Genomic DNA, 26,170 nt, shown 5'->3' with positions numbered 1-26,170 from the left:
CTACTCATGGCCTTTTATTCTCCAACATAAATGCTGGAATCAGCTTGTCAAGTTCTAAAAAAAACATCTCTTGATCGTAGGAAATCACCATCTCTGGTATATATTGGGTCTCCTCATCTGTGATTGTGGTAGGTCTCTCCACGTAGTCTTTATTTCAATCAAGTTTTATCGTTTTCTCTATAAAGATTTGTGCATTTTTATTTATTCCTAGAAGCTTTATGTATTTTGATGTTATAAATGGCAGTATTCTTACTGCAATTTTTTCACTACTCCATTCTGTCCATCATGGGTGCCTCGTCTTAAAATCACTGTTTCAACGTGTTGCTGTCCCAGTGGTGAATCAAGTCCAAATGGCTTCATCTGTTCATGGCCCTTCTGACCCCACCTGAGTCCTTGCCCTTGACATCAGTTAGACTCATCTTCTTTCTTTTTTATTAAAGATTGTATTTATTTATTCGAGAGGGACAGAGAGAAAGCACAAGATGGGGGAGGGTCAGAGAGAGAAGCGGGCTCCCTGGCAGGCTCCCCGCTGAGCAGGGAGCCCGATGCGGGACTCGATCCCGGGATGTGGGACTCAGTCCTGGGATGCTGGGATCATGACCTGAGCCGAAGGCAGTCGCTTAACCAACTGAGCCACCCAGGCGTCCTAGACTCATCTTCTCACTTATTCTCCCCTTTGTGCCTCTATCCCTCCCATTCTTTCCATCTCCAGGAAACCAGAGCCCTCCTGTCAGCCTGGTCATCTCCTTCCCATGGTGAGACTCTGTCCACCTTGACCCGCAGGGGTGTTCACGAAGCCTGAAAAATCGATCACTAGACTGTCCGTTCTTGCTGACACACTATGACCCTTCATGTACCCTGAACCTTTGCATACAGTAGTGTGTCCATTTTTGTCCATTAATAGTTGCATGTATATATCTCCATCTTTGTTTATATCTCCTGGTTCTCCCAGTTGAGGTGGCCTACCCACCACTGAGAACATCGTGGCTGAGAGGATCAAAAGTGGGGGGGACAAGAAGGTAGAGCTGCCATGAGCCCACATAGCGTCTGTGTGCAAATTAAAGTGAGTCCCCCACCCAGTCCTGTGAATCGTGCGCATCTTGGCATGCAGATCAACGGCTGGAGTTCCGCCTTCTCACCCCTTCAGCCAGTGCTCTTGTGCAGTGAGCAACCTCCACAACCGTTCATGGTGGTGCTAGGGTCAGGGCTTAGCACGATGCGTGTCACCCCACCTCTGCACTGCATTGTCCCCAGGGCCTGAAGGCCAACATGACACGTCTTTACCAGCTGATGACGGAGACACAGTTTTCCCGCTGCTCCAAACCTGCCAAGTATAAGAAGCTGCTGTTTTCACTCTGCTTCTTCCATTCTGTGTTGCTGGAACGTAAAAAGTTCCTGCAGCTTGGCTGGAACATTGTCTATGGCTTCAATGACTCCGACTTCGAGGTTTGTACCAACAGTAGTGCGTCGCCCCAGCCCTCTCTCCTTACACCGCCTGCCCCGTGGGCTCCCCCGTGGGAAGGGCCACTGACAGAAAGTCTGCGTTAAAAGCCCCGTGGGCAGAGTCCCTGCCCTAACTGTGTGTGGGGGTGGGGCTGGGGCTGGGGCCACGCCCAGGTGTCCGAGAACTTGCTGAGTCTCTACCTGGACGAGTATGAGGAGACACCGTGGGACGCGCTCAAGTACCTCATTGCCGGCGTCAACTACGGCGGGCACGTCACGGACGACTGGGACCGGCGTCTGCTCACCACCTACATCAACGACTATTTCTGTGACCAGTCTCTGTCAGCCCCCTTTTACCGGTGAGGGGGAAGGGGCGCCGAGCGTGGGGCCGGAGGACACCAGCAGACCAGGGGCAGGACTGGGGGCGGTGGGAGTGTTGGAGGAGAGGCGTCTGTGGGGTCGGGGAAGGCAGCAGGAGCAGGGAGCGGGATGAAGGGGCCACGCGCGGTGACCGGGCTCTCGGCCTGGCACGGAAACCCCCGAGGCCCGCAGCGTGGCGGTGATCATGCCGCGGGCCCCCAGGTTGTCGGTGTTGGAGGCTTACTTCATCCCCAAAGATGGGAGCCTGGCCTCTTACAAGGAGCACATCAGCATGTTGCCGGGCATGGACCCCCCAGAGGCCTTTGGCCAGCACCCCAATGCGGATGTGGCCTCCCAGATCACCGAGGCACGAACTCTCTTTGAGACTCTGCTTTCCCTGCAACCCCAGATTACACCCACCAGGGCTGGAGGCCAGAGCCGGGAAGAGAAGGTAAGAGCAGGCCGACAGCTGGGGGAGGGCCAGCAAGGAGGCCGAGAGGCTGCCGCTCAGAGCTCCCGCTGCGCCAGGTCCTCGAGTTGGCCGCTGATGTGAAACAGAAGATCCCTGAAATGATCGACTATGAGGGGACCCGAAAACTGCTGGCCATGGACCCTTCCCCCCTCAATGTGGTCCTCCTACAGGAGATCCAGAGATACAACAAGCTTATGGAGACCATCCTGTAAGACGGAGAGGGGTTCTGTGGCTCGTGGGGCGGGGGCAAGAGGCAAGGGCTTCCCCCCAGCACCCCCCACCCCCACCTTCCGGGGATGGCTCTGCCAGGCCCTTCCCATCTCTAAGCTCCCACCTTACCCTGCTCAGGTCCTCACTGACAGACCTCGAAAAAGGCATTCAGGGCCTCATCGTCATGTCTACAAGCCTGGAAGAGATTTTCAATTGCATCTTCGATGCCCATGTCCCTCCACTCTGGGGAAAGGCAAGATTGCATCACTCTCGGACCCCTGTGCCCTCCATCTCCCGGTTCTGGGGGGCATATGGCAAAATGCAGTGAGCCTGGGCTTTGGAGCCTCATAGATTCAAGGCAGAGATCTGGCTCTGCTCTTCACAGGCTGGCTTCGCACCGATTAACCTAGGAACTTAGGGGAAGTTCCTAACCTCCCCCAAGAACGTTTCAAGGATGCTCAGTACTGTGTGTAACTCTTAGTAGGTGCTTCATTGATGGTAACGGGTTCATGTTACTGTTGCTCTTTCCCGGGAGCTGGCTTGGGAGAGCTTGGCCCAACTGCAGCTGGGGAACAGGCTGACACCACGGATTCTTCCCACGTCTGTTCCAGGCGCTCAAAATCGAGATCTGAATGCATGAATCAATGAGTGCATGACATACCCTGCCTCCTCCTCCAGGCATATCCCTCACAAAAGCCGCTGGCTTCGTGGACCCGGGACTTGGCCACGCGCGTGGAACAGTTCGAGCTGTGGGCCAGCCGAGCCCGGCCTCCTGTCATCTTCTGGCTGTCTGGCTTCACCTTTCCCACCGGCTTCCTCACTGCTGTGCTGCAGTCCTCAGCTCGCCAAAACAACGTGCGAGTGTGGGAAGTGTGATGGGGGGGCGGATGCTGGGGGCATGGATTTGCTCTCCTCCTTTACACTCTGCTTTAACCCCCAGATTCCAGTGGACAACCTCTCTTGGGAGTTCATTGTTTCCACCGTGGACGACAGCAACCTAGTGTATCCACCCAAGGTGGGAGCCAGCTGTGCTTAGGGCTCTGAGCAGAGGCGGGGCTTGTGGGGGAGGCTGCTGGGAGCAAAGGTGGGGAACAACTAGTTAAGGAGGAAGAAGAGAGGTGGCAGTTCAGGTGTGCTGGTAGCCGAAGGTCTAGGCTTCTCCCCGAACGTGCCCCCATGGAACCTGTCCCCGTGTCTTCCCAGGACGGCGTCTGGGTCCGTGGCCTGTACCTGGAGGGCGCCGGCTGGGACCGGAAGAACTCCTGCTTGGTGGAGGCAGAGCCCATGCAGCTTGTCTGCCTCATGCCTACGATCCACTTCCGGCCTACCGAAAGTCGAAAGAAGAGCGCCAAGGGTGGGCTAGCTCCCTCAGATGGGCCTTCTCCGTCCTTAGTTTGGACCCACACCTGCTCCCGCCCAGCTCTCCCATGGGCTACAGGGCTCTGACTTCTCCTCTCTTTCCCCCAGGCATGTACTCCTGTCCCTGCTATTATTACCCCAACCGGGCGGGCAGCTCAGACCGCGCCTCCTTTGTCATCGGCATTGACCTCCGGTCTGGGACCATGACGTCTGACCACTGGATCAAGAGGGGCACTGCTCTGCTCATGAGCCTGGACAACTGAGAAGGCCTCCTCTTCCTCCCCGCTTGACAGAGGGTTGGGGACACTAGGGACCGAGGCTGGATTTAACTGGGGCCACATAATGGGGACCTGGAGACAGCCAGGTGTGCTAGCCATAAAAATAATTGTATTGGAACTCAGAGCAATAAAACACCCTCAGCCAAAAGCCCTGAGCCTCTCAATGGGGTACTGGGGGTTTGGGGAGGGAAGCCTGGGCCTTACAGAGGAAGGGGACTCCTATGGGCTGCTGAAGGATGGGGAAAGGAGCTGGGGAAGTGGGAGGCCTGGAGAGGAAGGGGGCGTGGCCTTGGACGAGGGGCCGGGCGGTGGGACCTAAAACGGGAGTGGCTAAATTTCGGGGCTGGACCGGAGCGGGTGGGGCGGGGCTTACTTTGGAAAGGCGCGTGATCCGAATGGAATAAGGGTTTGTCAGGCAGGGATCGGGGCTGGACCCGGTACGTTGCACCCCGAACCCGGTACCCCGCATCCGGCATCCTACTCGTCACCTGAGCTTGAGCCCAGTGGGACCGGCAGAAGGCGGGGCGGGGCCCGAGAGAGGGACTCCGGCGCGGGGAGGGGCGGGACCATGGGGAAGGGGGCGGGACCGGGGCGCAGGGGGGGCGGTGTTTGTGTTGGAAAATCCAACTGCGCCACGGGGCGGAGCGGCCCCCCCGGCCCTGGCCTGGGAGAGGGGGGGCCCGCTCGACCCCCTGGGAGACCTCGGGGAGCCTGAGCACCTGGGACACCCCAGAACCAGGTAACGGGGAGCTGCGAGGGCGTCTGAAAGAGAGAAACCCATCTCCGCGCAGGGGGGCGGGACGCCTGAGTCTCAGGACGGGTAGAGCTGGGGATGGACGTTTGGGTCTCGGCAAAGGCACTGGAAAGAACACTGGGGCGCAGGACGCCAGGGTTCCCTAGAAGAGTGCGGGGTGGGGGAAGAGCGAGGAGGAAGAAGACTAGGGGGTTCGGATGTAAAGAGAGGCCTGAAAGGGCTGCCAGTCCCCCTTGGGCTAAGATTCCCCTCCTCGACCCTGGGGCGGGGCGGGGCGGCCCCTGACAGAAGGGCAGGACTGAAGGTCAGAGTCCGCAGCTGGGGGCCAGTGCGACGTCGGGCGTGGCCGGGCAGGAAAGGGTCTCCGGGTCAGGGGCCCCTTCGGGTGCCCCTCCAGTTCTCCGCACGGTGAGGTGTGTCGCCTCCGCCTTGCCCCTCACGCCGGGAACGCCTCCGCAGCAGCGCTGCTGTCTCCGCGGCAGCCTTGGCGTCCATCCTCTCCACCGCACCCCGCTAGCCCCTCCATCCCGGGTCCGACCCCACTCGGCGGCTCGTCGCGCTCGCCCGGCCCGGGCCCAGCTCGGTGCGGACCTTCCCAGCGCAGCCACGAGATGGCGAGGGCGAGACGCGCAGCCCGAGCCGCGGAGCCGGGTGGGCGCTGTGGACGTGGGGGCGGCCGAAGCCCCCCGCCCGGCCCGAGAGAAAGGTGGGCCGAGGTGCGCGTTTGACTTCCTGTCATCTTGGCCCCTCACAGGAAATTGTGGGCGGGAGGGCGAAGGGCAGAGGATGGGGAGGGGGCTGGGACTCAGTCTCCGCCTCCCCCGGCCGAGTAAATAGTGGGGAGGGGGCACGCGGCTTGGTTACTAAGCAACGCAGATTCGCTTCCTGTCTGCTGCGGCTGGTGGCGGTGACCTGGGGACCGGAGGGGGGTGTGGCGAGTGGGGGGCGGGGCGACCGCGGGGAAGGTCTAGGGCAGGACGCCTGCTCCCCGGGATCGGGAGATCTCGGGAAAGACGGAGGGGAGGCGGCCAGCCGCGCTGCCGCAGGGGAGGGCGCGGCGGTGGTCCGGAGGGAGGCAGGACCCAGGCGCGGTCCGGAGCACAGCTTCGCTGCCCTCCCGGGGGTTGCTTGCCCTGTTGCCGGAGTAACTGCAGAGCCAGACTTGGGAGCCGGATTCCCGAACTCTCGCGTCCGACCAATCCGCTCCGGCGGACGTCCCTGACATCAGGGTCCGGGCAGCCAATGTGGAGGAGGCATCATAGAGCGACAGGAAAGGGGAGAGGGGAGGGGGAGAAGCGGAGGAAGGGAGGGGGGAAGCTGCTCTGGACCCGCACGTGCACTCCCACACGCTCGCGCCCACCCCCCTCCCTCCTCCGCACGCGCCCGGGTGCCCCCCTGCGCCTGCGCGGCGAGTCGGCGCTCGCCGCACACGGTCTCCCCCCCCCCCCCCCATTTGAGTCTGTGTTTGCAAACTAGACCTGGGCTGCGCTCCTCAGCCTCTCGGGACCCAGGCGTCTGGACGCACCCGTCCTCTGTCGCTGGGTCTCGAACCATTACTGCCCAGCCTTGCGTGGGAGGGGCCGGCTACCTGTTTCCCACCGACCCCCCAGCTGGCGCCCCACTCTCCCAGGTGGGCTGGGCGGAGCTGTGGTTTCCGGCCCCTTCTGCTCCGCCGCCGCCTTCCCGGGCTCTGGCTTAGGTTGCCTCCCCAAGGGGAACGGAACGGGTATCAGCGCCCCTTCCCGAAGCTTCACTCGCTCGGGCTCAGCTGCTGTAGGCGGCGGGGGAGGGCGCTGCGGGGAAGCCCCGGACGGCCCAGGTGACTCTTGCCGGGCCCTGACGCCCCTTCTTCGCGTGAATTCCTCCTCTTTGATGCACACCAAAATCCTTCCCGTCCCTAACGTGTCTTCCCCACTCGCCCTCGTGCTTTTTGCACTTCTCTGTGCTCCCTTCGAGCTGTCTGTCCCGGTCTCCGCTCGTCCTTCTCGGCTTCTCCCGGTTATATAACTCTTCCTCTCGCCGTGTCCTGGTTTCAACTCCACAGACTCCGCCCTGGAACAGCGCGGGGAGGGGCAGGAGAGTTGGGGACCCAGACAGGTTCCGGCTGGCGGCCGGCTGGGCCACGGGGGATCCCGCAGATGGGAGACGGAGCCCCGCGGGACCCGGTGCCCCCGTCCCCCACCTTCCGCCCCCCACCCGAGATCTCGCCCGGGAGAGAGAAGGCACAGTATCTGCGAGAGGCGTGTCGGGACTCCGTCAGAAATGTGGGTTGGGAGGTCAGGGCTGGAGGCGGGGAGGAGGAGCCTTAGGAAGCCCGAGTCCCGGGGACTGGAGCCGTATTGGGGGTAGAAGAGATAAAGGCAAGCCGCCTGGGTTCCTTCCCTCCCCTCTTTGGGCTCCCAGAATTCCTAAGGCTATTTCCCAGGAAGCTTAGCCAAAGGCCCCTTTCCGCCCCTAGGGGTCAAAGGTCTGTGTTAGAGGTGGCCTGGGATGATGTCACCAGTGCACGTGCCCTGGGACGGTTGCCAGGCCGGAGGCCTCCTCCCCTTTTCATCCCGCAACCCCCCACCTCTGCCCCGAGTCCAGTTCCAACCCCGTGCCATCTTTTCCCCCTCTCCCTTCCCTTGGCCCTAGCAGCCTGCAGGTGGGAAACCCTGGCCTGGAGTTCTGTGAGGGGGAGGGGCACGGGTGTGGTGGGGCCCAAAGACTTTGCCCCTTGGCTGGGCTACGGGAACCCGGGGGCACTTTGCCCCAGATTGGTACCGAGAGCTTTCCTTCCCAGCCCCTCCTCCCCTTGAAAGAGCCTCCCAGCAGTCTTTCTGCTTTCCCACCTGCTGCATTGCCAAGTGTCCTGTTGCCCCTCTCCCCATTTTGAGTTGAAGTGGGAGTGGTTGGCAGATAGCTGCTCCCTGGAGAGCTGTGTGTGGTGTGGGAGGGGCCACTGGACAGCAGCTCACCTCTGATCTCAATCCCTGACACCCCAAGAGCGAGGAAAAGGGTCAGGAAACAGCATTAGACTGAAAAGTCAGGGTCTTTATTCCGTGTAGGTGGGTGGGTCACTTTCCTGAGGGAGAAGGACCCAGTTGATAGCTGCGAGTGCCTTTTCCTACTGAGTTAAGTCCTGGGATTTGCTTATGATACTGGAAAAAATTCGTTTTTCTTGTACTGCACCTTAGAGCTCGGGCTGTCAGATCAGACACGGATTCTGTTCCCAGCTCTGCCACTTAGTGGTTGTAGGGACTTGGAAAGGTCAGCACCTCCCACAGCCTCATATTCTGCATCTGGAAAATTTAAATATCAATACACACCTTCTAGGCCGGGGGGGGGGGGTTTGAGATAATTTATGCAACGCACTCAGCACAGTGCGGGGCACAGAATAAATATTGAGCGAATGCTCCTTATGAAATGCTCATTCTCGTTCAGTGGTGATAGTTGTTATTTTTACGATGATAGTTGTTCGGCCGCCTTCGGCCTGGCCGGGACCTGAGGAGTTGGTTAGGGAGGGGTGGAGAGTTGGTGTTAATTTGGCGGGTGGGAGGGAGAGGGCTAGGGATTAGCTTCCGCTGCCTTGTGCACTATATTTGATGAGGGCTTTAGTCAGATTTGCGTTGCTTTCTTTAGGATTATTTTTTCCCCCTCTTGGAGAAGAAACAGCTCAGACTATTTCTCTGGCCATGAAAATAAAATAATTGTATTGTGGTTCTTGGTTTTTAAGCAAGACCCCAGTCCCCTCCCATGTTGTTCTCTGGAGCCTTTCAATTTAGCAGAGGGACTCCACAGTTTTCTTTGCGGGGACCGGGCTTGGCTGAGGGGTGTGTAAAAGGTTGGGTGGGTGGGTGGAGAGAGACTAGTGCTGGGGGCTGGGGGGGGGGTGGGTAGTTAAAGGAAGAGACCGGAAGGGAGGAGGAGGGAGCCTGCTGGTGGGGAGGGAGGGAGGGGGGAGGAGGAGGTGGAGGAGGAGGAGGAGGAGGAGGAGGAGGAGGAGGAGGAGGGAGGGGGTTGGGGAGAGCCTGCTACAGTTCTTTGTTTGACTCCGGGACTCAGGGACGGGGAGGAGGAGGGAGGGAGGCAGAGGCTGCAAGCGCCGGGGCAGGCCCAGGAGGCAGAGGAGGGACCGTCTCCCCCGCCCCCCCAGCCCCCACTCCCCCCCCTGCTGCTCCCCCCCTCCCTACCCGGACTCCGGGGGCACCGCCGGGGGACAGACACCCAGCAGGTAACCCCGGCCTGGCTCGCCCTCCCTTCTCGGATTTTCCTCCACACCCTCCCGGATGACCCCTTTCCCCCATTCTGTCTCCCCATTTTCCTCTGGCCTTGCCTCTTTTCCCTGGCCCTCCTCGTTCCATCTCCCCCAGTTGGGCTTGTCGCCCGCTGGCCGCGCCGCTGTCTCGTGCAGCCCGACTCCCTTCCCCTCGCCCGACAGCCTCTGCGCCCCAGGTCTGCCCGCGGCACCTTTCGGGGCTCTGTCTCGCTGCTTCTCTGGGCTTGGCTTTCCTTCCGACCTGTCCCCTGGGGCTCTGAGTAAGAAGGCAGTCCCTGTCCTTTTCTCGCTCCCCCTGTTCCCCGCCCCCCCAACTCTGGCCCCCTTTCTCCTTCTAGCAGTCTCTAGGGGTGGGGAGAGAACCGGAATTTGGGGGGCCCTCTGGAGGGGCAAGGGGCTGTATGTCGCTGGGGAAAGGGGCTGTGTGTGCGGGGTGGGGGTGGGGGCAGCTAGAGACCTGGCTGCCTCTCTGTTGTCCCTTTAAATGGCCCTCACATTTCTGGGGACTCTTGGGGGGGAGGTGGCAAGCCGCCTGCCTGGGGGGCAGGGCCCTCGGTTTGTCCACACAATCAGGGGGTGGTAATGATTTAAAGGGACAGCCTCGGTGTGGCCGCTGCCACCCTGTGCCGGCGGGAGGGGGAGCCGGCAGGCTGTGTCTGGGGAGGCTTGGCTGGTGAGCAGGGCATTTGAGGCTGAATCTGTCGTGGGGCCTGCCAGGTCTAGGATGGTGCTGAGGCTGGGACCTGCAAGGAGGGGTGACAGCTTGCGGGGGAGGGGAGGCACTCAGCCTGGACCTTCTCCTAGGCCCCACCTTTGGGTGCTCGGACTCCTTGGCCAAGAGTCCTTGAGTCCAAACTATGGAGTGTGTGGGCCATCAGGTGGGGACCACCAGTGGGTCTGCAGGTCAGCAGCCTGGCCTGGGCACACTGGAGCTGGCCCTTCAGCTTCCCCTTTTGTTGTTTGGCTCTGTGCACAAGAAAGCCCCAGCCCCTCCCCCAGCTCCCCCTTCCCGTCCACATGCCCCCCCCCCAACACACACACCCACCCCAGCTGTTGGACAGATGAATTACAGCCTCCGGCTTGGGGCCAGGGCTGGTGAGGGATTAAAGCTCTGGGGCTGGCCCTTTAAATGGCTGTTGGCCCCTCCCCCACTCTGGTGTCCAGACACCCCATACACACCCCTGTGACCCCCTTGGCTGCCCCTCACTCCTTCTTTGGTGTGTCCCAAGGCCTGCCACTCCCCTCTGTCTAGGCTAGACCTTCCCCAGCTTCCCCTTCCCCTCTAACACAACCACATACACAAACACTGCAGACTGCACACACATACACACACGCACACACACACTCGTCCCACATTCTCAGCATCCCTGTCCTGGAAGGTTCCCTTTCCAGCAGAAGACCTTTGCCCGCCTGGCCTCCCTCGCCTGCAGCTGGCCCCTGCCTGGCACACGGAGGGGCCCTGCGTGGGTCAGGAGTCGCGCCTCGTGCCTCCCGTGGGGCAGTGTCATCAGCAGCCGGTCGGCTTGCAGCCCGTTGCATCATGGAGGCTGGGGGCCGGAGGCCTGAGTCTCTGGGGCAGGGGGAAGGCTGTGGGCTGCAGGGCCGGGGAATGGAGAGACTAGATTGGGAGCCCAAGTGTCTGGGACCTACAGGGCCGACCACGGGTCCCTGAGGAGTGAGTCTGAAAAAAGGGCGAGAGTTAGGCGTGACCCTAGATGGACACCTGATTCTTGACCCTGGACTTCTGTTAGAAGACCTAGCTTTTTGTCTGTGAGAGGAGGGGAGGGAGTGGGCCTCTGTCACCTTCTTGGGCCACAGAGAGGAAGGAGATGATGGAGAAACAGGATATGGCCTTGAGGGGTGGGTTGGAAGGGAGGCTTGCAGCAGAGGCCACTTCCAGACCCAGGCCCAGAGTCAGCCCTTGTTCGGGAGGGAGGCTCCTCCCTGCTGGGCCCGTTCCTCTGGTCTGGCCACCTGTGCCGCTTGCCAAGACCTGCCTGCGCTGGCCTGGGGGAAGGGGAGGGGGCAGAGTCCAGAGGGTGGGGTTGACTGGTGTCTTGATAAGGTTAGGGAGGAGGCTGAGCTGAAGGCCGAGGATCTACAGGCCTGGGGCCAGGATGGAGGCTGACTTCGCTGCAGAGGTCAGGGGCCATGGGGGCTACTCTGGGACCAGGGACTCTCAACAGGAGGCTTCAGTCGGAAGAGGGGTCATGGACAGGCTGTCCGCCACGGACCTACACAGATGCCCTAGCAGGCGCCTCTAACCCCCTGCTCCAGGCTGCTTCCTAAAGGGGAAGGCTGGAGGACCACTTTGGGGATGGCTTTTTCTGGTTGCCATGGAAACAGCTTCTCCCATCCCATCTGACCACCAGTGCATGGTTTCTCCTCACTAAGAAGACAGGGAGCACAGGAAAATTCTCCAGCCTGGGAGACCCCACTTCTAACTGGCTTTTTTTCTTTTAGGTTCCCCCAGGCACCATGCCAGCCCCGTAGTACCACCCATCCCACCCACTGTGGTCTGCTGCACCCCACCGCTGGGGCACTGGGTCCAATGAGACAGGGCACATCAGATTCCATCTGGTAAGTCCTGCCCCTGAGCAACACCTCCCCCCACCCGCGGCAGTCCAACTCTGCACCACATGCTTGAAGAAGAGTGGTACGATCTGGATCATGCCCACTCCTCAGAATGGTCCAGTCCAACTCTGAGCATCCATCCCCCCACCATGTGGTGCGTGAGTGGTTCAGTCTTCCTGGTTTATGGAGCTCCCCTCTGTTGCCTGTGGATGGTTCAGCCCTGTACTTCAGCAGCCTCTCCACTACCACCAAAAAATCTCCCCCCAGTGCTACAACTCAGTGGCTTATTGAATTGACTTGAGCCAGAGTTTGCAAGCTGCATGGTAGAGGTGAGCTACCCTGGAGGGATTTTTCTTGGGGTGGGGGTGCCCTAGAAGAGTTGTCGAACAGTCTGGTTTCTGGATGGTGATTGGACATTGATTCGGAGAGGTAGTGGAGGCCCCTGCCAGGGAGGCCTGCGGTTGCCGTGGCAATCATGGCATCTCACCTTTCCTTCCAGATCCCTTCTGTTCCATTCTGTTCCCACTGCACTATAGCATTTGCCCCCCCCCCCCCAGTCTTACTCCTCTTCTCCTTGCCTCTCTCTTTCTGCCAGTTGTCTGCCTGAGGCTGTGCAGGACAGAGCCTCCATCCCTCGTTCTGTAGGAGAAAAGATGATACCCAAGCCAGGGACTTGAGTTCTCTGAGGGTGTGTCGCTCTTCTCCACTACTCACTGAATTTTTGAGTGGGACTGTTTTCTTCTCTGTGTCTCTATTTGGCAAGATGGTTTGCACATTGGGGTGCCTCAGTGGAATTGTGTTGAATGAATGTGTTAACCGAATGAGCTTTCTTGCCAAGAAAGCAATGGCTTCTGAGATCTGCTACACAGTCTTCTGCCCACACCTGCTCTGGAGGACGTGATACATTTGGGATGGTAGAGATGCCTGGGGTAGAACCCTGGGGCAGGCTGACCCAGGAGATGGCCTGTGAGGATAAAACCAAGGGAGGGAGACTAGGACAGAGGCCTTCTAGAAGAGTGGAAAGAAATGAGGCCCTGGGAAGGAGCCCAGCTCTTCCACTCTCTTGCAGAGTGAGCTTGACCAAGTTACCTAACCTCTCTGAGCCTCAATTTCCTCATCTGTAAAATGGGGTAAAAAAGAAAAAGTACCCCCTACCTCAGGTTTGGGGTGGTGGTGGGGGGGTAGTTTTAAAAATGTATGTGAAGTGCTTAACACAGTGCCAGGCATGTAATAAGTATTCACTGGATGCTAGCAATTATCATCATAATGGGAGCCGCAGGGAGCTGTGAGGATAAGCAAGGACCTTGAGGAATAGGACAGAACTTGATGGAAGGCAGACAGACGCCCAAATATTTGACTCAAACACAAGGATCACTGATCCAGCAAGCCGTCAGGATTCTGGGGAGTGAGGCGAGGAGTCAGCAGGGTCAGCCTGCTCCAGTGTTTCCCAGACTCTGTTCAGGAACATGTAGGCAAACACAGAAGGGCATGTGCAGAGACACACGTGATCACGCAAGTGATGCAGAGGCAGACCCAGACAAAAGACCGAGACAGGAGCCAGGCAGACACACAGACAGAGCCAGCCCCTCAGAGTCATGTAGACAGGCATAATGACAGGAACGCGTCAGACGCAGGCGCTGGAGACGAGATGAGCAGATCTGCAGGTGCACACAGACAGACACCGGGACCCACACACAGCCGACCTTGTCAGACACACTGGTGAACACAGCGGTCCAGTCAGAGGCAGACACAAGGCTCGCAGTGACACATAGCGGGCCGGGGCCGGCACTGTCACTCCTCGGTGGGGGGCGGGGAGGGGCCAGCAGCGGGGGAAGGCTGGGGAAGGGAATCCCGAGCGGGCGGCCTGCCCGGGTGGCTGAGTCACAGCGGCGCCCCAGCCGGCGGTCCTCCCCTCCGCCTCCCCCCTCCCCCAGGTAAGAAGCGAGCCTGTAACCCCTCGCTTCCACCGGGCAGAATGAGGCCTGGCGGGGAGCGGGATGCGGCGGGGTTCCGGGACCGGCCCCACCTCGGCGCGCGTGCCGCGCCTCGCCGACCGCCTGCTGGGGAAAACCGTATCTGCGGGGTCTTGTCTGTGGCCGGCATGTGAGTCTGCGTGCGCACGTCTGGCCCCTTACCCCGCGTCCCGCGCGGCTCGAGCGCTGCGCGGAGGGGTTTCTGGGTCTCGAGCCGGGAGAGGGTTAAGTGGGTGTGATTGATGGAGTGGGTCTCTCTCGGGGCTCCGGGGGAGGGGGTCGGTTAAAGTCCCTGAGTCCAGAGCCCGGATGGAAGGGGCGGAGCTGGGCTCAGCCGGGAGTGCCCGGATGGAGAGGGCGTGGCCTCGGCGGGAGAAGAATTAACCCTTTCTGGCCGGCTGGCCCCCGGGACTGTGGGGCGGGCGGGAGAGGCTGGAATGGAATGTCTGCCCCAGAAGTATACCGTCCTCCCAGCCTGGCTCTGGCCGCGTGCGTCTTCCTTTCATCTGCCTTCGAGGAGTCTGTGGGTGTCCTTTGTGCCTGCCCGTGGTTGTCCCTTCCCCTTGGTTAGTACGGACACCGGGAAGTCGGGGAGGGCTATTCCTGCCCCAAAGCGAGAGTGGAGGTGAGAGTGGACCGCGAGCCGCCTGCCGGCGCCTGGGGAACAGGTGTGAGTGGGGCGTCGAAGCTGGCGGGCGCAGGGAGGGGCAGTCGTGGGGGAAGACGAGAGGGGAAATTCCGCGGGACCGGTGGTGAGCGGTGTGTGGGCTGAGTTGTGTCTGCCTCTGACTGTGTGTCTGTGTGTGTTCAGGGAGGCGGGGACTGAGTCAGTGGGAATAGGGGAAGGTTTTCTGGGTGACTCACGCTCTCCCCCCCACACACCCCGAGCCTGAATCAGACCCCGAGGGAGGGCTTTGTACGGGAGGCGGATGGTGTGTGTGGGGGGAAGTCAGGCGCCTGGGTCCCGGGTGGGGACAGGGATCCGAGGTGGTTGGCGAGAGTGAGTGTGTGTTTAGTGCACAGGAAGTTTTTGTTCTCCAATGAGGGCTGCTGTATTCTGAGTGCCGGCGTGGGGGTTTGTGGACAAAGGTAGAAAGGGGCTGGAAGGACGGGGCTCAGTGCTTTAGGGAAAGCTGAGTCAGTTCCCCGTGGGAAAGGGGAAGTGGTGGAGGGGAAGTGTCATCATCGCACTAGGGGAAGCTGCATTTCCTGGTAACTGGCGGCGCCCTGGGCACCCCTTCGCAAGCGGGCATCTGTTCCTCTGATGCCCGGATCCCCGGTTCCCCCCGTCTTCCCATGCGTGGTCCGGGACTTGGGTGGGGGAATCTGGTCGGGGTTACACTGGACCGCAGTTAAGCGCTCTACTCGTGCCAGGGCTTGGGAACTGAGAGAAAGTCTGTGTGGTGAGGAGAGAGTTCGGGGCAGAAACTCCGCCAGAACCGCGGAGAGGGTCAGCAGAGCCCAGGCGTGGAGTCGGGCTCGGCGGGGAGTGGCGCGCCGGGACGTGTAGGGTCCCAGCGCTTGCATGTAAACAGACGACCTTGCCCTGCGGAGGGAGGACTCTTTTCACCAGAAACCCGCCTGCCCTTGCGGGTTGGGTGGAAATTTCCCCACAGCGCAGACTTCTCTCGGCGAAGGCGAACTTTCCAGCCGCCCCCAGCCCCTCGTCGCGCGCTCTCCCCCGGCTTCCTGCCCGGCGCTAGCTCCAGCTGGAGCGCTGGCCCCGCCCCCGCCGCTTTGTACTCTACGCTCGCCTCTCACAGCTCTTTGTACTCTAGACTCTCAATGGACCGATCCCGGGAGCGGAGCCGGCTCCCTACCTGCGGGGACGCGGGGTAGGCGAGGAAGAGGCGCGGGGACGGGGATCCTGGGCTCAGAGAGGCGAGAGGGAAGAACTGGGGCTAAAGGGAAGGTGCCCAGAAGGGGAGCGCTGCGCCCGTCGTGGGTAGAGGCAGCACCGACGGGAAGGGGCGGGGGGGGGGGTGAAGGAGGAAGTGAAACGGGTTCTGGGTTCTTTAAGGGAGTGGGCGGTGAGAGTGGGACAAGGGTGATGTCACCGCCTGTCGGGCCCCGCCCTCCTCCCTCCCGAAGGACCCCCCCCCCTTACACTTACACACGCCGCTTCCGCTGCGCAAGTAGCCACGTCACGGGCAACCCCCGAAATCCCCCCTCCCTTGGGGGGCGGGGGCCACGTGGGCCGTGGGGAACCGCGTGGCCCCGACGGGGAAGGGCATAGAGGATATGGGAGCCACGCGAGAGGGGCCACTCGGGACCGCGGTGCGCGACTTCTCAGAAGTTGGGACTGAAGACAGATTTTGGTTTGGGGGGTCGGTTGGTACTGAAGCTCTAGAGAGGTGGGGGAAGTGGAGGAGCTCAAGGAACTAGGTATGGGGCCGGGGGCTTGACCGTGGTTTGGGATGGGGTCAGGCGTCGGGGGTGGAGCGCTCAGGTCGCGGCGCCGGCGGGTTTGGGTACCGGAGAAGTCGCCGGGACCGGCCAGTCCTCAGCAGTTACAGGGGGCACTCGGGGTGGGAGGCGAGGCAGTGCGCGAGGTGAAGTGAGGAAGGGGAGCGACGCCTTTGTCTGCGCGGTGCGTCCGCTAGCCGTCAGTCGGTCTCACGGTCGCGGGGCAGCGGGGGGCGCTTCGGGCGGTCGTGCCGGGACTACCGGTGGCTCTGTGGGTGCGTGGGACTTGCGGGTAGCGCCGTCCCCTAGGCCGGCCCGAACGTGCGACTCGCCGCCTTCACCCGCGAGGGTCCCGGGCCCCGCCGGCCCGAGCGCCGGGTCCGAGATGGAGACCCTAGGTGGGAGCCACGGGGTCACACCGGGGTCACCCCAGGCCGAGCCCGTCTGACCGGCTCCGCCGCCCCTCCTCCCCCGGCCGGCAGCGGCAGGGCTAACCTCGCTCTCATTGGTCCCGGCCAGGCTGTTACTGAGGCGGAGACACGGGTGATGATTGGCTTTCTGGGGAGAGAGGAAGTCCTGTGATTGGCCAGATCTCAGGAGCTCGCCGACGCTGTGAGAGGACGCTCCCACGGAGGCCGGGTAAGCCGCCGCGGCGCTGCCCGTCCGCCCCAGGGGCTCCCGACTGCGGGCTGCCGCCGGCCGGCCCGCTGCCTGCCGCCCGGCCCGGCGCCTCGCCGCCCTCCTGGGCCGCCGGGGGCTCCGCCGCCGGCGGGGGCCTCCCCTCAGGGGAAGCCGGGGCCGGACGCCCAGTGCAGATGACCGCCCGGCCCAGCCCCTGGGCCTCAGCTGTGTGCCGGGCAGCTCACCTCACTCCTTCTCCTCCCCTCTGTAGAATTGGCTGTGAAGGGCCCTGGGTGGCCATCTGGGGGCAGTGGGCACTCCTGTCAGAGCGGCTGGAGCGGGACCGTCGCCCCAGAGAGCTGGGGCAGGGGGCCGTGCCCGATCTCCAGGGCTCCTGGGGCCACTGCTGACCTGGTAAGGGAAAGACCCGGGGCCGGGTTGGTGGTGTGCACACTGCTGGCTCGGGCCGCGCCCCCACTGAGACGGTAATCTCTTCTCCCTGGCTCAGGCTGGATGCATCGGGCAGTGGACCCTCCAGGGGCCCGCGCTGCACGGGAAGCCTTTGCCCTTGGGGGCTTGAGCTGTGCTGGGGCCTGGAGCTCCTGCCCGCCCCATCCCCCTCCTCGTAGCGCATGGCTGCCTGGAGGCAGGTGAGAACTTGGGGCCCCTCTCTCTGTCTCCAGGCACCCCCCCTTCCCATCCCCTCGACTCCTCAATCTCTGTGTCACTCTCTGGGGTTCTGCCATTCTGTGGACCTCAGTGCAGTCCTCGGCTGCTCTCTCTTAGCCTCTCAGTGCCCTCCTTCCTAGGTAGGGACAGGACTATTTACGTTGCTCTACATTAACAGACCCCTTCTCTCTCTAGGTGCTCTGCCAGCATCGGGCAGCCCCCACTCTCTGCTCCCCTACCCCCTTCACATGGCAGTAGCTCTGGGCACCCCAACAAACCGTATTATGCTCCAGGGTGAGTAAGGATTCGAAGGTATTGGGGTTGGGAAGTAAGTCTGGGTTCCGGGAAGAGTTCCCTCCAAGCCTGACCTCCAACCCCTGCAACCCTTTCTGTTCTGTAGGACCCCCACCCCGAGACCCCTCCATGGGAAGCTGGAATCCCTGCATGGCTGTGTGCAGGCATTGCTCCGAGAGCCGGCCCAGCCAGGGCTGTGGGAGCAGCTTGGACAGCTGTACGAGTCAGAGCACGACAGTGAGGAGGCCATTCGCTGCTACCACAGCGCCCTTCGATATGGAGGAAGCTTGGCTGAGTTGGGGCCCCGCATCGGGCGACTACAGCAGGTGGCATGAGGCGGGCCCTGGGGAGCCCGGATTGTGCTTCCTGGCTCGGTACCCTCATCTTAATGTCTGCTTCTGCCCCCAGGCCCAGTTCTGGAACTTTCATGCCGGCTCCTGCCAGCACCGAGCCAAGGTCCTGCCCCCTCTGGAGCAAGTGTGGAACTTGCTGCACCTCGAGGTGAGACCAGGGCCGGCTGGGTAGGGAGGGGGCCCAGGCCAGGTCTGCAGCCGTGTCATCTTCTCTCCCCTTTTTGTTTTCAGCACAAGCGGAACTACGGGGCCAAACGGGGAGGTCCCCCAGTGAAGCGAGCCGCTGAACCCCCAGTGGTGCAGCCTGTGCCTCCTGCAGCGCTCTCAGGCCCCTCGGGGGATGAGGGCCTCAGCCCTGGAGGCAAGCGCAGGAGAGGCTGCAGCTCAGAGCAGGTATGGTGGTGTGTGGGCAGGCAAGCAGCCAGAGGACGGGACTGGGGCACGGGACGGGGTCTTACACTCTCTTTCCTTCTAGACTGGCCTTCCCCCAGGGCTGCCGCTGCCTCCACCGCCACTGCCGCCACCACCACCACCGCCACCACCACCGCCCCCCCCACCCCTGCCTGGCCTAGCCACTAGCCCTCCATTTCAGCTGACCAAGCCAGGGCTGTGGAGTACCCTGCATGGAGATGTCTGGGGCCCCGAGCGCAAGGGTTCAGCACCCCCAGAGCGCCAGGTGAGCTCCTGTCTGTTGCCCCTCACCTCTCAGTTCGAGGTCCGCATCCTCTGTTCCTTACTCATGGCCCTCCTTCCTCTTCCACAGGAGCAGCGGCACCCGCTGCCCCACCCGTATCCATACCCGGCTCCGGCCTACACCGCGCACCCCCCTGGCCACCGGCTGGTCCCGGCCACACCCCCAGGCCCCGGCCCCCGCCCCCCAGGAGCAGAGAGCCATGGCTGCCCGCCTGCCACCCGTCCCCCCGGAAGTGACCTTAGAGAGAGCAGAGTTCAGAGGTCGCGGATGGACTCCAGCGTTTCACCAGCAGCAACCACCGCCTGCGTGCCTTACGCCCCTTCCCGGCCCCCCGGCCTCCCCGGCACCACCAGCAGCAGCAGTAGCAGCAGCAGCAACACCGGTCTCCGGGGCGCGGAGCCGAGCCCAGGCATCGTGAGTTCCGGCAGTGGGTGGAGCGGGGTGCTGGCCCAGGAGATCCCCTGGGGTGGGGAGGTGCACCCAGAGCAGCCCTCTGACCACCCCCTCCTCATCCTCGCTTGCAGCCCGGCGCTGACCATTACCAAACTCCCACGCCGGACATCTCCTCTCACCAAGGCCGCCTGGGGCCCTCGGCACACAGCAGTCGGAAACCGTTCCTGGCGGCTCCCGCTGCCACTCCTCACCTGTCCCTGCCACCCGGCCCCCCCTCACCTCCTCCACCACCCTGTCCCCGCCTCCTACGCCCCCCACCGCCCCCTGCCTGGCTGAAGGGCCCGGCCTGCCGGGCAGCCCGCGAGGATGGGGAGATCTTAGAGGAGCTCTTCTTTGGGGCTGAGGGACGCCCCCCGCCCTCCCCCACTGCCCCTCCCCCACCGCGAGGGCTTCTTGGGGCCTCCAGCTCCCCGCTTTTCTGTGGGCACTCAGGATTCGCACACCCCTCCCGCCCCCCCAGCCACCAGCAGCAGCAGCAGCAACCATGGCAGCCACAGCAGCAGCCCTCCGGGGCCTGTGTCCTTCCCCCCGCCTCCCTACCTGGCCAGAAGTTTGGACCCCCTTCCCCGGCCGCCCAGCCCCACACTGAGCCCCCAGGACCCACCTCTTGCACCCTTGACTCTTGCCCTGCCTCCAGCTCCACCCTCCTCCTGCCACCAAAATACCTCAGGAAGCTTCAGGCGCCCGGAGAGCCCTCGGCCCAGGGTCTCCTTCCCAAAGACCCCCGAGGTGGGGCCGGGGCCGTCCCCAGGCCCCCTGAATAAAGCCCCCCAGCCTGCGCCGCCCAGGGTTGGGGAGCTGCCCGCCCGAGGCCCGCGGCTCTTTGATTTTGCCCCTACCCCGCTGGAGGACCAGTTTGAGGAGCCAGCCGAGTTCAAGATCCTCCCCGACGGCCTGGCCAACATCATGAAGATGCTAGACGAGTCCATTCGCAAGGAGGAGGAGCAGCAGGAGGCAGGCGTGGGTCCCCCGCCCCCCCTGAAGGAGCCCTTTCCACCTCTGCAGCCTCCTTTCCCCGGCGACACAGCCTCGGCCGCCGCCGCCACGGCCCCCACCACCACCACAGCCACCCAGGAAGAGGAGAAGAAGCCACCACCAGCCCTACCGCCACCGCCGCCTCTAGCGAAGTTCCCGCCCCAGCCTCCGCCCCCGCCACCCCCGCTCCCCCCAGCGGCCAGTCCGGCCAGCCTGCTCAAATCCTTGGCCTCCGTGCTGGAGGGACAGAAGTACTGTTACCGGGGTACTGGAGCAGCTGTTGCCACCCGGCCTGGGCCCTTGGCCGCCACTCAGTATTCCCCCAGTCCCACGTCAGGTGCTACCGCCCCGCCGCCCACCTCAGCGGCCCCCGGCGCCCAGGGCTCCCCGCAGCCCTCCGCTTCCTCGTCATCTCAGTTCTCTACCTCAGGCGGGCCATGGGCCCGGGAGCGCAGGGCGGGCGAAGAGCCAGCCCCGGGCCCCATGGCCCCCGCCCCGCCGCCCCCACCCCTTCCTCTGCCCCCTGCTCGGTCTGAGTCTGAGGTGCTAGAAGAGATCAGTCGGGCTTGTGAGACCCTCGTGGAGCGGGTGGGCCGGAGCGCCACAGACCCGGCGGGCCCGGTGGACACGGCAGGCCCGGTGGACACAGCAGGCCCGGTGGACAGTGGGACTGAGCGACTGCTGCCTCCCGCCCAGGCCCGGGAGGAGGGTGGCGGGGCGGGGGCAGCGGCAGGACCAGGCAGCGGCAAGCGGCGGCAGAAGGAGCACCAGAAGGAACACCGGAGGCACAGGCGGGCCTGTAAGGACAGTGTGGGTCGGCGGCCCCGAGAGGGCAGGGCAAAGACCAAGGCCAAGGCCCCCAAAGAAAAGAGCCGCCGGGTGCTGGGCAACCTGGACCTGCAGAGCGAGGAGATCCAGGGGCGCGAGAAGGCCCGGCCCGATCTTGTCGGGGCCTCCAAGGCCAAGCCACCCGCGGTTCCGGCCCCTCCGCCAGCTCCCGCACCCTCCGCCCAGCCCACGCCCCCCTCAGCTCCTGGTCCTGGGAAGAAGGCCCGGGAGGAAGCGCCAGGGCCACCAGGTGTCAGCCGGGCTGACATGTTGAAGCTGCGCTCACTTAGTGAAGGGCCCCCCAAGGAGCTGAAGATCCGTCTCATCAAGGTAGAGAGTGGTGACAAGGAGACCTTTATTGCCTCTGAGGTGGAGGAGCGGAGGCTGCGCATGGCGGACCTCACCATCAGCCACTGCGCCGCTGACGTCGTGCGTGCCAGCAAGTAAGTCAGGGGCAGGCGCCCAGGAGGCCTCCCCCCCCCCACCCCGCCTCATCACCCTGACGTCCCTGCCCTCGTCTGTCTGTCCTCCCCACAGGAACGCCAAGGTGAAAGGGAAGTTTCGAGAGTCCTACCTTTCCCCCGCCCAGTCTGTGAAACCGAAGATCAACACTGAGGAGAAGCTGCCCCGGGAAAAACTCAACCCACCCACCCCCAGCATCTATGTATGTGTGTCACCCCTGCCATCAGGTTCTCAGACGGTGCTGGGGGCTGGCGGGGTGCTCTGAGCCTGGGACGGGGCTCTCACCGTGGCCCTGTCCCCTGCTCGTCCCTCAGCTGGAGAGCAAACGGGACGCCTTCTCGCCAGTGCTGCTGCAGTTCTGTACAGACCCTCGAAATCCCATCACCGTGATCCGGGGCCTGGCGGGCTCCCTGCGGCTCAGTGAGTGTGGAGAGCAGGGAGGTGTGGGGAGGAGGCCTCTGAGGTCCCCGTACCTGGAGACCCCAGCCAGTGGCTATCACGAGCTGTCCTCAGTCGTTCGTAGGCCGTATCTGAGGAGTGCTCTGAGTGATGGGTCTGCCGGCCTCCGGCTTTTCTCCCATCTGTGTGTCCCTGGCAGTGGGCAAAGGGGAAGGGATGTATCTTGGGACCTGGTTAGAGTCACTTTTGGTTTTCTTGATGAGGATGAGGGTACCGATTATACAGAGCCTCTGGCAGCCCATGGTTTGGGGCTTTCCCTTTTCCAGCCCTTTATTGTGCAGAATTTCAGACAAAGGTACATACGTAGGAAGGGAAACCACATAGAAGCATAAAACTCAGTCATGTTTCCTCTATACCTGGAGCATATCCTCTCTTTTCTCCACTGAGTTATTTGAAGCACTTTCTAGGCTTTCACTTGACTAAATCTCCTTGGGTCCAACGATCACTTAAGGAAACTTCCATTCGTTGAGCACCTCTTGAGTGCCAGGTGCTGTGCACCTGTGGTCCCATGCACACTCGAAGACCCTGGTGGAGGGGCCCTGGCTCAGAGCCGCAGTGGCAGACGGGGTTGGGGGTGACCCAGATGACAGCCAGCCTTGCCAGCTGCTTGTGGAACCAGGCTTGTCCCCTGTTCCTCCTGGGCTGACCCCACATCAGAGGCTTAGGGAGTAAGAAGGCCCTCACTCCCTGCGCTCTGCCCCTGCCCCGACGCCCTGCTCGGTCCTCCCTTGCAGACTTGGGCCTCTTCTCCACCAAGACGCTGGTGGAGGCGAGCGGCGAGCACACGGTGGAGGTGCGCACGCAGGTGCAGCAGCCCTCCGATGAGAACTGGGATCTGACGGGCACGCGGCAGATCTGGCCCTGCGAGAGCTCCCGTTCCCACACCACCATTGCCAAGTACGCGCAGTACCAGGCCTCTTCCTTCCAGGAGTCCCTGCAGGTGAGAGGCGCGCACCTGGGCAGACGCAGGGGGTCGGGATCCCTGGGCTGCGGTGAGGGGTCCCCCGGGTGGCGCTGACCCAGGCTTGCCCTCCCCCCGCCCCCCGCTGTGGCCAAGCAGGAGGAGAAGGAGAGCGAGGATGAGGAGTCCGAGGAGCCCGACAGCACCACAGGAACCCCTCCCAGGTAGGTCCAGTTCAGCCCTCCCCTTCCTGACCCCTTCCTTTCTCGGTGCTTCTCCACCCACGCGCGCTCTTTGCCCCCGCAGCAGCGCACCAGACCCGAAGAACCATCACATCATCAAGTTTGGCACCAACATCGACCTGTCTGATGCCAAGAGGTCAGTGGGGCCGGGCCGGAGTGCCGCTGGGTGGGCAGAGTTGGGGGGGGTAGCCTCTCACCTCTGTTGCACCGTCTCCCCCGCAGGTGGAAGCCTCAGCTGCAGGAGCTGCTGAAGCTGCCCGCCTTCATGCGGGTCACATCCACGGGCAACATGCTGAGCCACGTGGGCCACACCATCCTGGGCATGAACACGGTGCAGCTGTACATGAAGGTCCCCGGCAGCCGAACGCCAGGTGCGCTCCTGGCCCGGGCGCGCGGCGGGGGGAGGGGGCGGGCTGTCGCCTTCTCCGCCAGCCAATGAGGGCGCGAGGACGGGCCGGGCGCGGAGCGCAGGCTGGGCTCCGGCCATCCACGGCGTTCTCTGTCTCCCCCTGCAGGCCACCAGGAGAACAACAACTTCTGCTCCGTCAACATCAACATCGGCCCGGGCGACTGCGAGTGGTTCGCGGTGCATGAGCACTACTGGGAGACCATCAGCGCCTTCTGCGACCGGTGCGCGCCGCCCTGGCCCCCCACCCCCTCCCCCGCAGGCCCGGCCCGGCCCCGTCCCGGATCGTCAGACTTCCCCCTGACCCTGTGGCCACCCCGCAGGCACGGCGTGGACTACCTGACTGGCTCCTGGTGGCCAATCCTGGATGACCTCTATGCTTCCAATATCCCTGTGTACCGCTTCGTGCAGCGCCCCGGAGACCTCGTGTGGATTAACGCGGGCACCGTGCACTGGGTGCAGGCCACCGGTTGGTGCAACAACATCGCCTGGAACGTGGGGCCCCTCACCGGTGAGTGAGCCCAGCGGGGAGCCTGGTGGAGAACAGCCCGCTGTGAGGGAAGGGCCTGACTCCCCCCCCCCCCCCCCCCCCCCCCGCCCAGCGCCGTGGTCCGGCTGGCCGGACATCCTCAGTGTCCCCCTCTGGCCTGCAGCTTATCAGTACCAGCTGGCCCTGGAACGATACGAGTGGAACGAGGTGAAGAACGTCAAATCCATCGTGCCCATGATTCACGTGTCCTGGAACGTGGCTCGCACGGTCAAAATCAGCGACCCGGACTTGTTCAAGATGATCAAGTGAGGGCCCCATTTGGGAAGCAGCCCATCTCCACCCGCCCCGGCCCCGCTCTTGTTCTTTCTGTCTGATTGCCCCCTGTCCCCACCTGCTTCTCCACGCTGTTCCTGGGCTGGGGCGACCCACAAAGGCCTCCGCTCCCAGGCGCTTGCTTTTCCTCTCGTCCAAGTAGACAAAAACCACATGAAATGTCAACTGTGACCGATGCCCGGGTCAGGGACTGCGGCCCCGGCCTGGAGCGGGGAGGGCTCCCCCCTACCCCCCCGTCCCGGCCTCACCGCCCCCTCGCCCCCGCCGCGCGCAGGTTCTGCCTCCTGCAGTCCATGAAGCACTGCCAGGTGCAGCGCGAGAGCCTGGTGCGCGCCGGCAAGAAGATCGCCTACCAGGGCCGGGTCAAGGACGAGCCCGCCTACTACTGCAACGAGTGCGACGTGAGTGGACCCGCCCCCGGGACGCCCCTCCCCCCGCCCCCGGACTGCGCTCCCGCTGACGGCCCCCCGCTCCCGCCGCAGGTGGAGGTGTTCAACATCCTGTTCGTGACGAGCGAGAACGGCAGCCGCAACACGTACCTGGTGCACTGCGAGGCGTGCGCGCGGCGGCGCAGCGCGGGCCTGCAGGGCGTGGTGGTGCTGGAGCAGTACCGCACCGAGGAGCTGGCGCAGGCCTACGACGCCTTCACGCTGGTGAGGCCCGGGTGGGCGGGCGGGGGCGAGGGGGTCCCCCCGGGGCGCGCCCGCCGCTGAGCCCCGCGCCCGCTTTCTCCCCGCAGGCCCCCGCCAGCACGTCGCGATGAGGCCGGACGCCCCGCCCGCCCGCAGGGCGCCGCGGGGCCACCAGCACACGCCTGGGCTGGACCTAGGTCCCGCCTCTGGCCGGGAAGGGGGTCGGGCCCAGCCCTTCCACCCCATTGGCAGCTCCCCTTCACTTAATTTATTAAGAAAAAAAAAGTTTTTTTAACAAATAAGAGGAAAAAAGGAAAAAAAAATGGGAGACGGGGGAGGGGGCTGGCAGCCCCTCGCCCACCAGCGCCTCCCCTCACCGACTTTGGCCTTTCTAGCAACAGACACAAGGACCAGGCTCCGGCGGCGGCGGGGGTCACATACGGGTTCCCTCACGCCTGCCAGCCGCCCGCCCGCCCGGCGCAGATGCACGCGGCTCGTGTGTGTACATAGACGTTACGGCAGCCGAGGTTTTAATGAGATTCTTTCTATGGGCTTTACCCCTCCCCCAGAACCTCCTTTTTTACTTCCAATGCTAGCTGTGACCCTGTACATGTCTCTGTTTATTCACTTGGTTATGATTTGTATTTTCTGGTTTTTTTGGTTTTGTTTTTGGTTTTTTTGGTTTTTAATTTATAACAGTCCCACTCACCTCTATTTATTCATTTTTGGGAAAACCCGACCTCCCGCACCCCCCCCCCCCCAAGCCATCCCGCCCGCCCCTCCAGGGACCGCCCGCCGCCGGGCTCTCCCTGCGCCCCAGTGTGTGTCCGGGCCCGGCCCGTCCGTCTCCGCCCGTCCGCCCGCGGCTCCAGCCGGGTTCTCATGGTGCTCAAACCCGCTCCCCTCCCCGACGTCCTGCACTTTCTCGGACCAGGCCCCCACTCCCGACCCGACCCCAACCCCGCCTGAGGGTGAGCGACTCCTGTACTGTAGGGGAAGAAGTGGGAACTGAAATGGTATTTTGTAAAAAAAAATAATAATAAATAAATAAAAAAATTTAAAGTTTTAAAGAAAGAAGTATGAGGAAAAGGAACCCCGTCCTTCCCAGCCTCGGCCAATTTTAAAAACACGGACCTTCCCCTCACACCCCCGTCCTCCCCTTTTCTTTTTAAGCGTGAACCAGCCCAGGGCCAGGGCCTCACTGGGGCAGGGACACTCCGGGATGAGTTTCTCTGGGGCTTTATTTTTGTTTTGTCGGTGGTTTTTTCCTC

General features: G+C 62.8%; 2 protein-coding genes across 2 annotated transcripts in view; both read left to right on the top strand.

Moving 5' to 3' along the window:
* DNAH2 (dynein axonemal heavy chain 2) overlaps positions 1-4,260 on the top strand; it is a 79,905-nt gene extending 75,645 nt beyond the window's left edge. Inside the window, exons 80-88 of the mRNA XM_057311350.1 lie at positions 1,255-1,446; positions 1,618-1,802; positions 2,026-2,254; positions 2,332-2,483; positions 2,624-2,738; positions 3,164-3,340; positions 3,426-3,500; positions 3,689-3,839; positions 3,953-4,260. Of these exons, the coding sequence (XP_057167333.1) occupies positions 1,255-1,446; positions 1,618-1,802; positions 2,026-2,254; positions 2,332-2,483; positions 2,624-2,738; positions 3,164-3,340; positions 3,426-3,500; positions 3,689-3,839; positions 3,953-4,107 (1,431 nt within the window). The 3' untranslated portion in view covers positions 4,108-4,260. The remainder of the gene's footprint in view (positions 1-1,254; positions 1,447-1,617; positions 1,803-2,025; positions 2,255-2,331; positions 2,484-2,623; positions 2,739-3,163; positions 3,341-3,425; positions 3,501-3,688; positions 3,840-3,952) is intronic.
* A 475-nt stretch (positions 4,261-4,735) lies between these two features.
* On the top strand, positions 4,736-25,657 carry KDM6B (lysine demethylase 6B). Its single transcript, XM_057311349.1, is given in 25 exon segments — positions 4,736-4,861; positions 11,598-11,714; positions 16,607-16,726; positions 16,980-17,122; positions 17,217-17,358; positions 17,573-17,671; positions 17,778-17,997; positions 18,080-18,172; positions 18,256-18,417; positions 18,500-18,700; positions 18,788-19,132; positions 19,243-19,518; positions 19,520-21,417; positions 21,512-21,638; positions 21,751-21,856; positions 22,630-22,835; positions 22,956-23,020; positions 23,103-23,174; positions 23,261-23,409; positions 23,554-23,668; positions 23,768-23,955; positions 24,098-24,239; positions 24,542-24,668; positions 24,750-24,920; positions 25,007-25,657. Coding segments are annotated over 21 exon segments (4,923 nt in total). The 5' UTR covers positions 4,736-4,861; positions 11,598-11,714; positions 16,607-16,726; positions 16,980-17,122; positions 17,217-17,221; the 3' UTR covers positions 25,031-25,657.
* Positions 25,658-26,170: the final 513 nt, after the last annotated feature.

The sequence above is a fragment of the Ursus arctos genome, unplaced genomic scaffold, assembly GCF_023065955.2.
Source record: "Ursus arctos isolate Adak ecotype North America unplaced genomic scaffold, UrsArc2.0 scaffold_14, whole genome shotgun sequence".
In the NCBI taxonomy this organism is placed as follows: Eukaryota; Metazoa; Chordata; class Mammalia; order Carnivora; family Ursidae; genus Ursus; species Ursus arctos.
The sequence above is the reverse complement of the archived record's forward strand: the minus strand, read 5'-3'. Positions and strand labels throughout refer to the sequence as shown.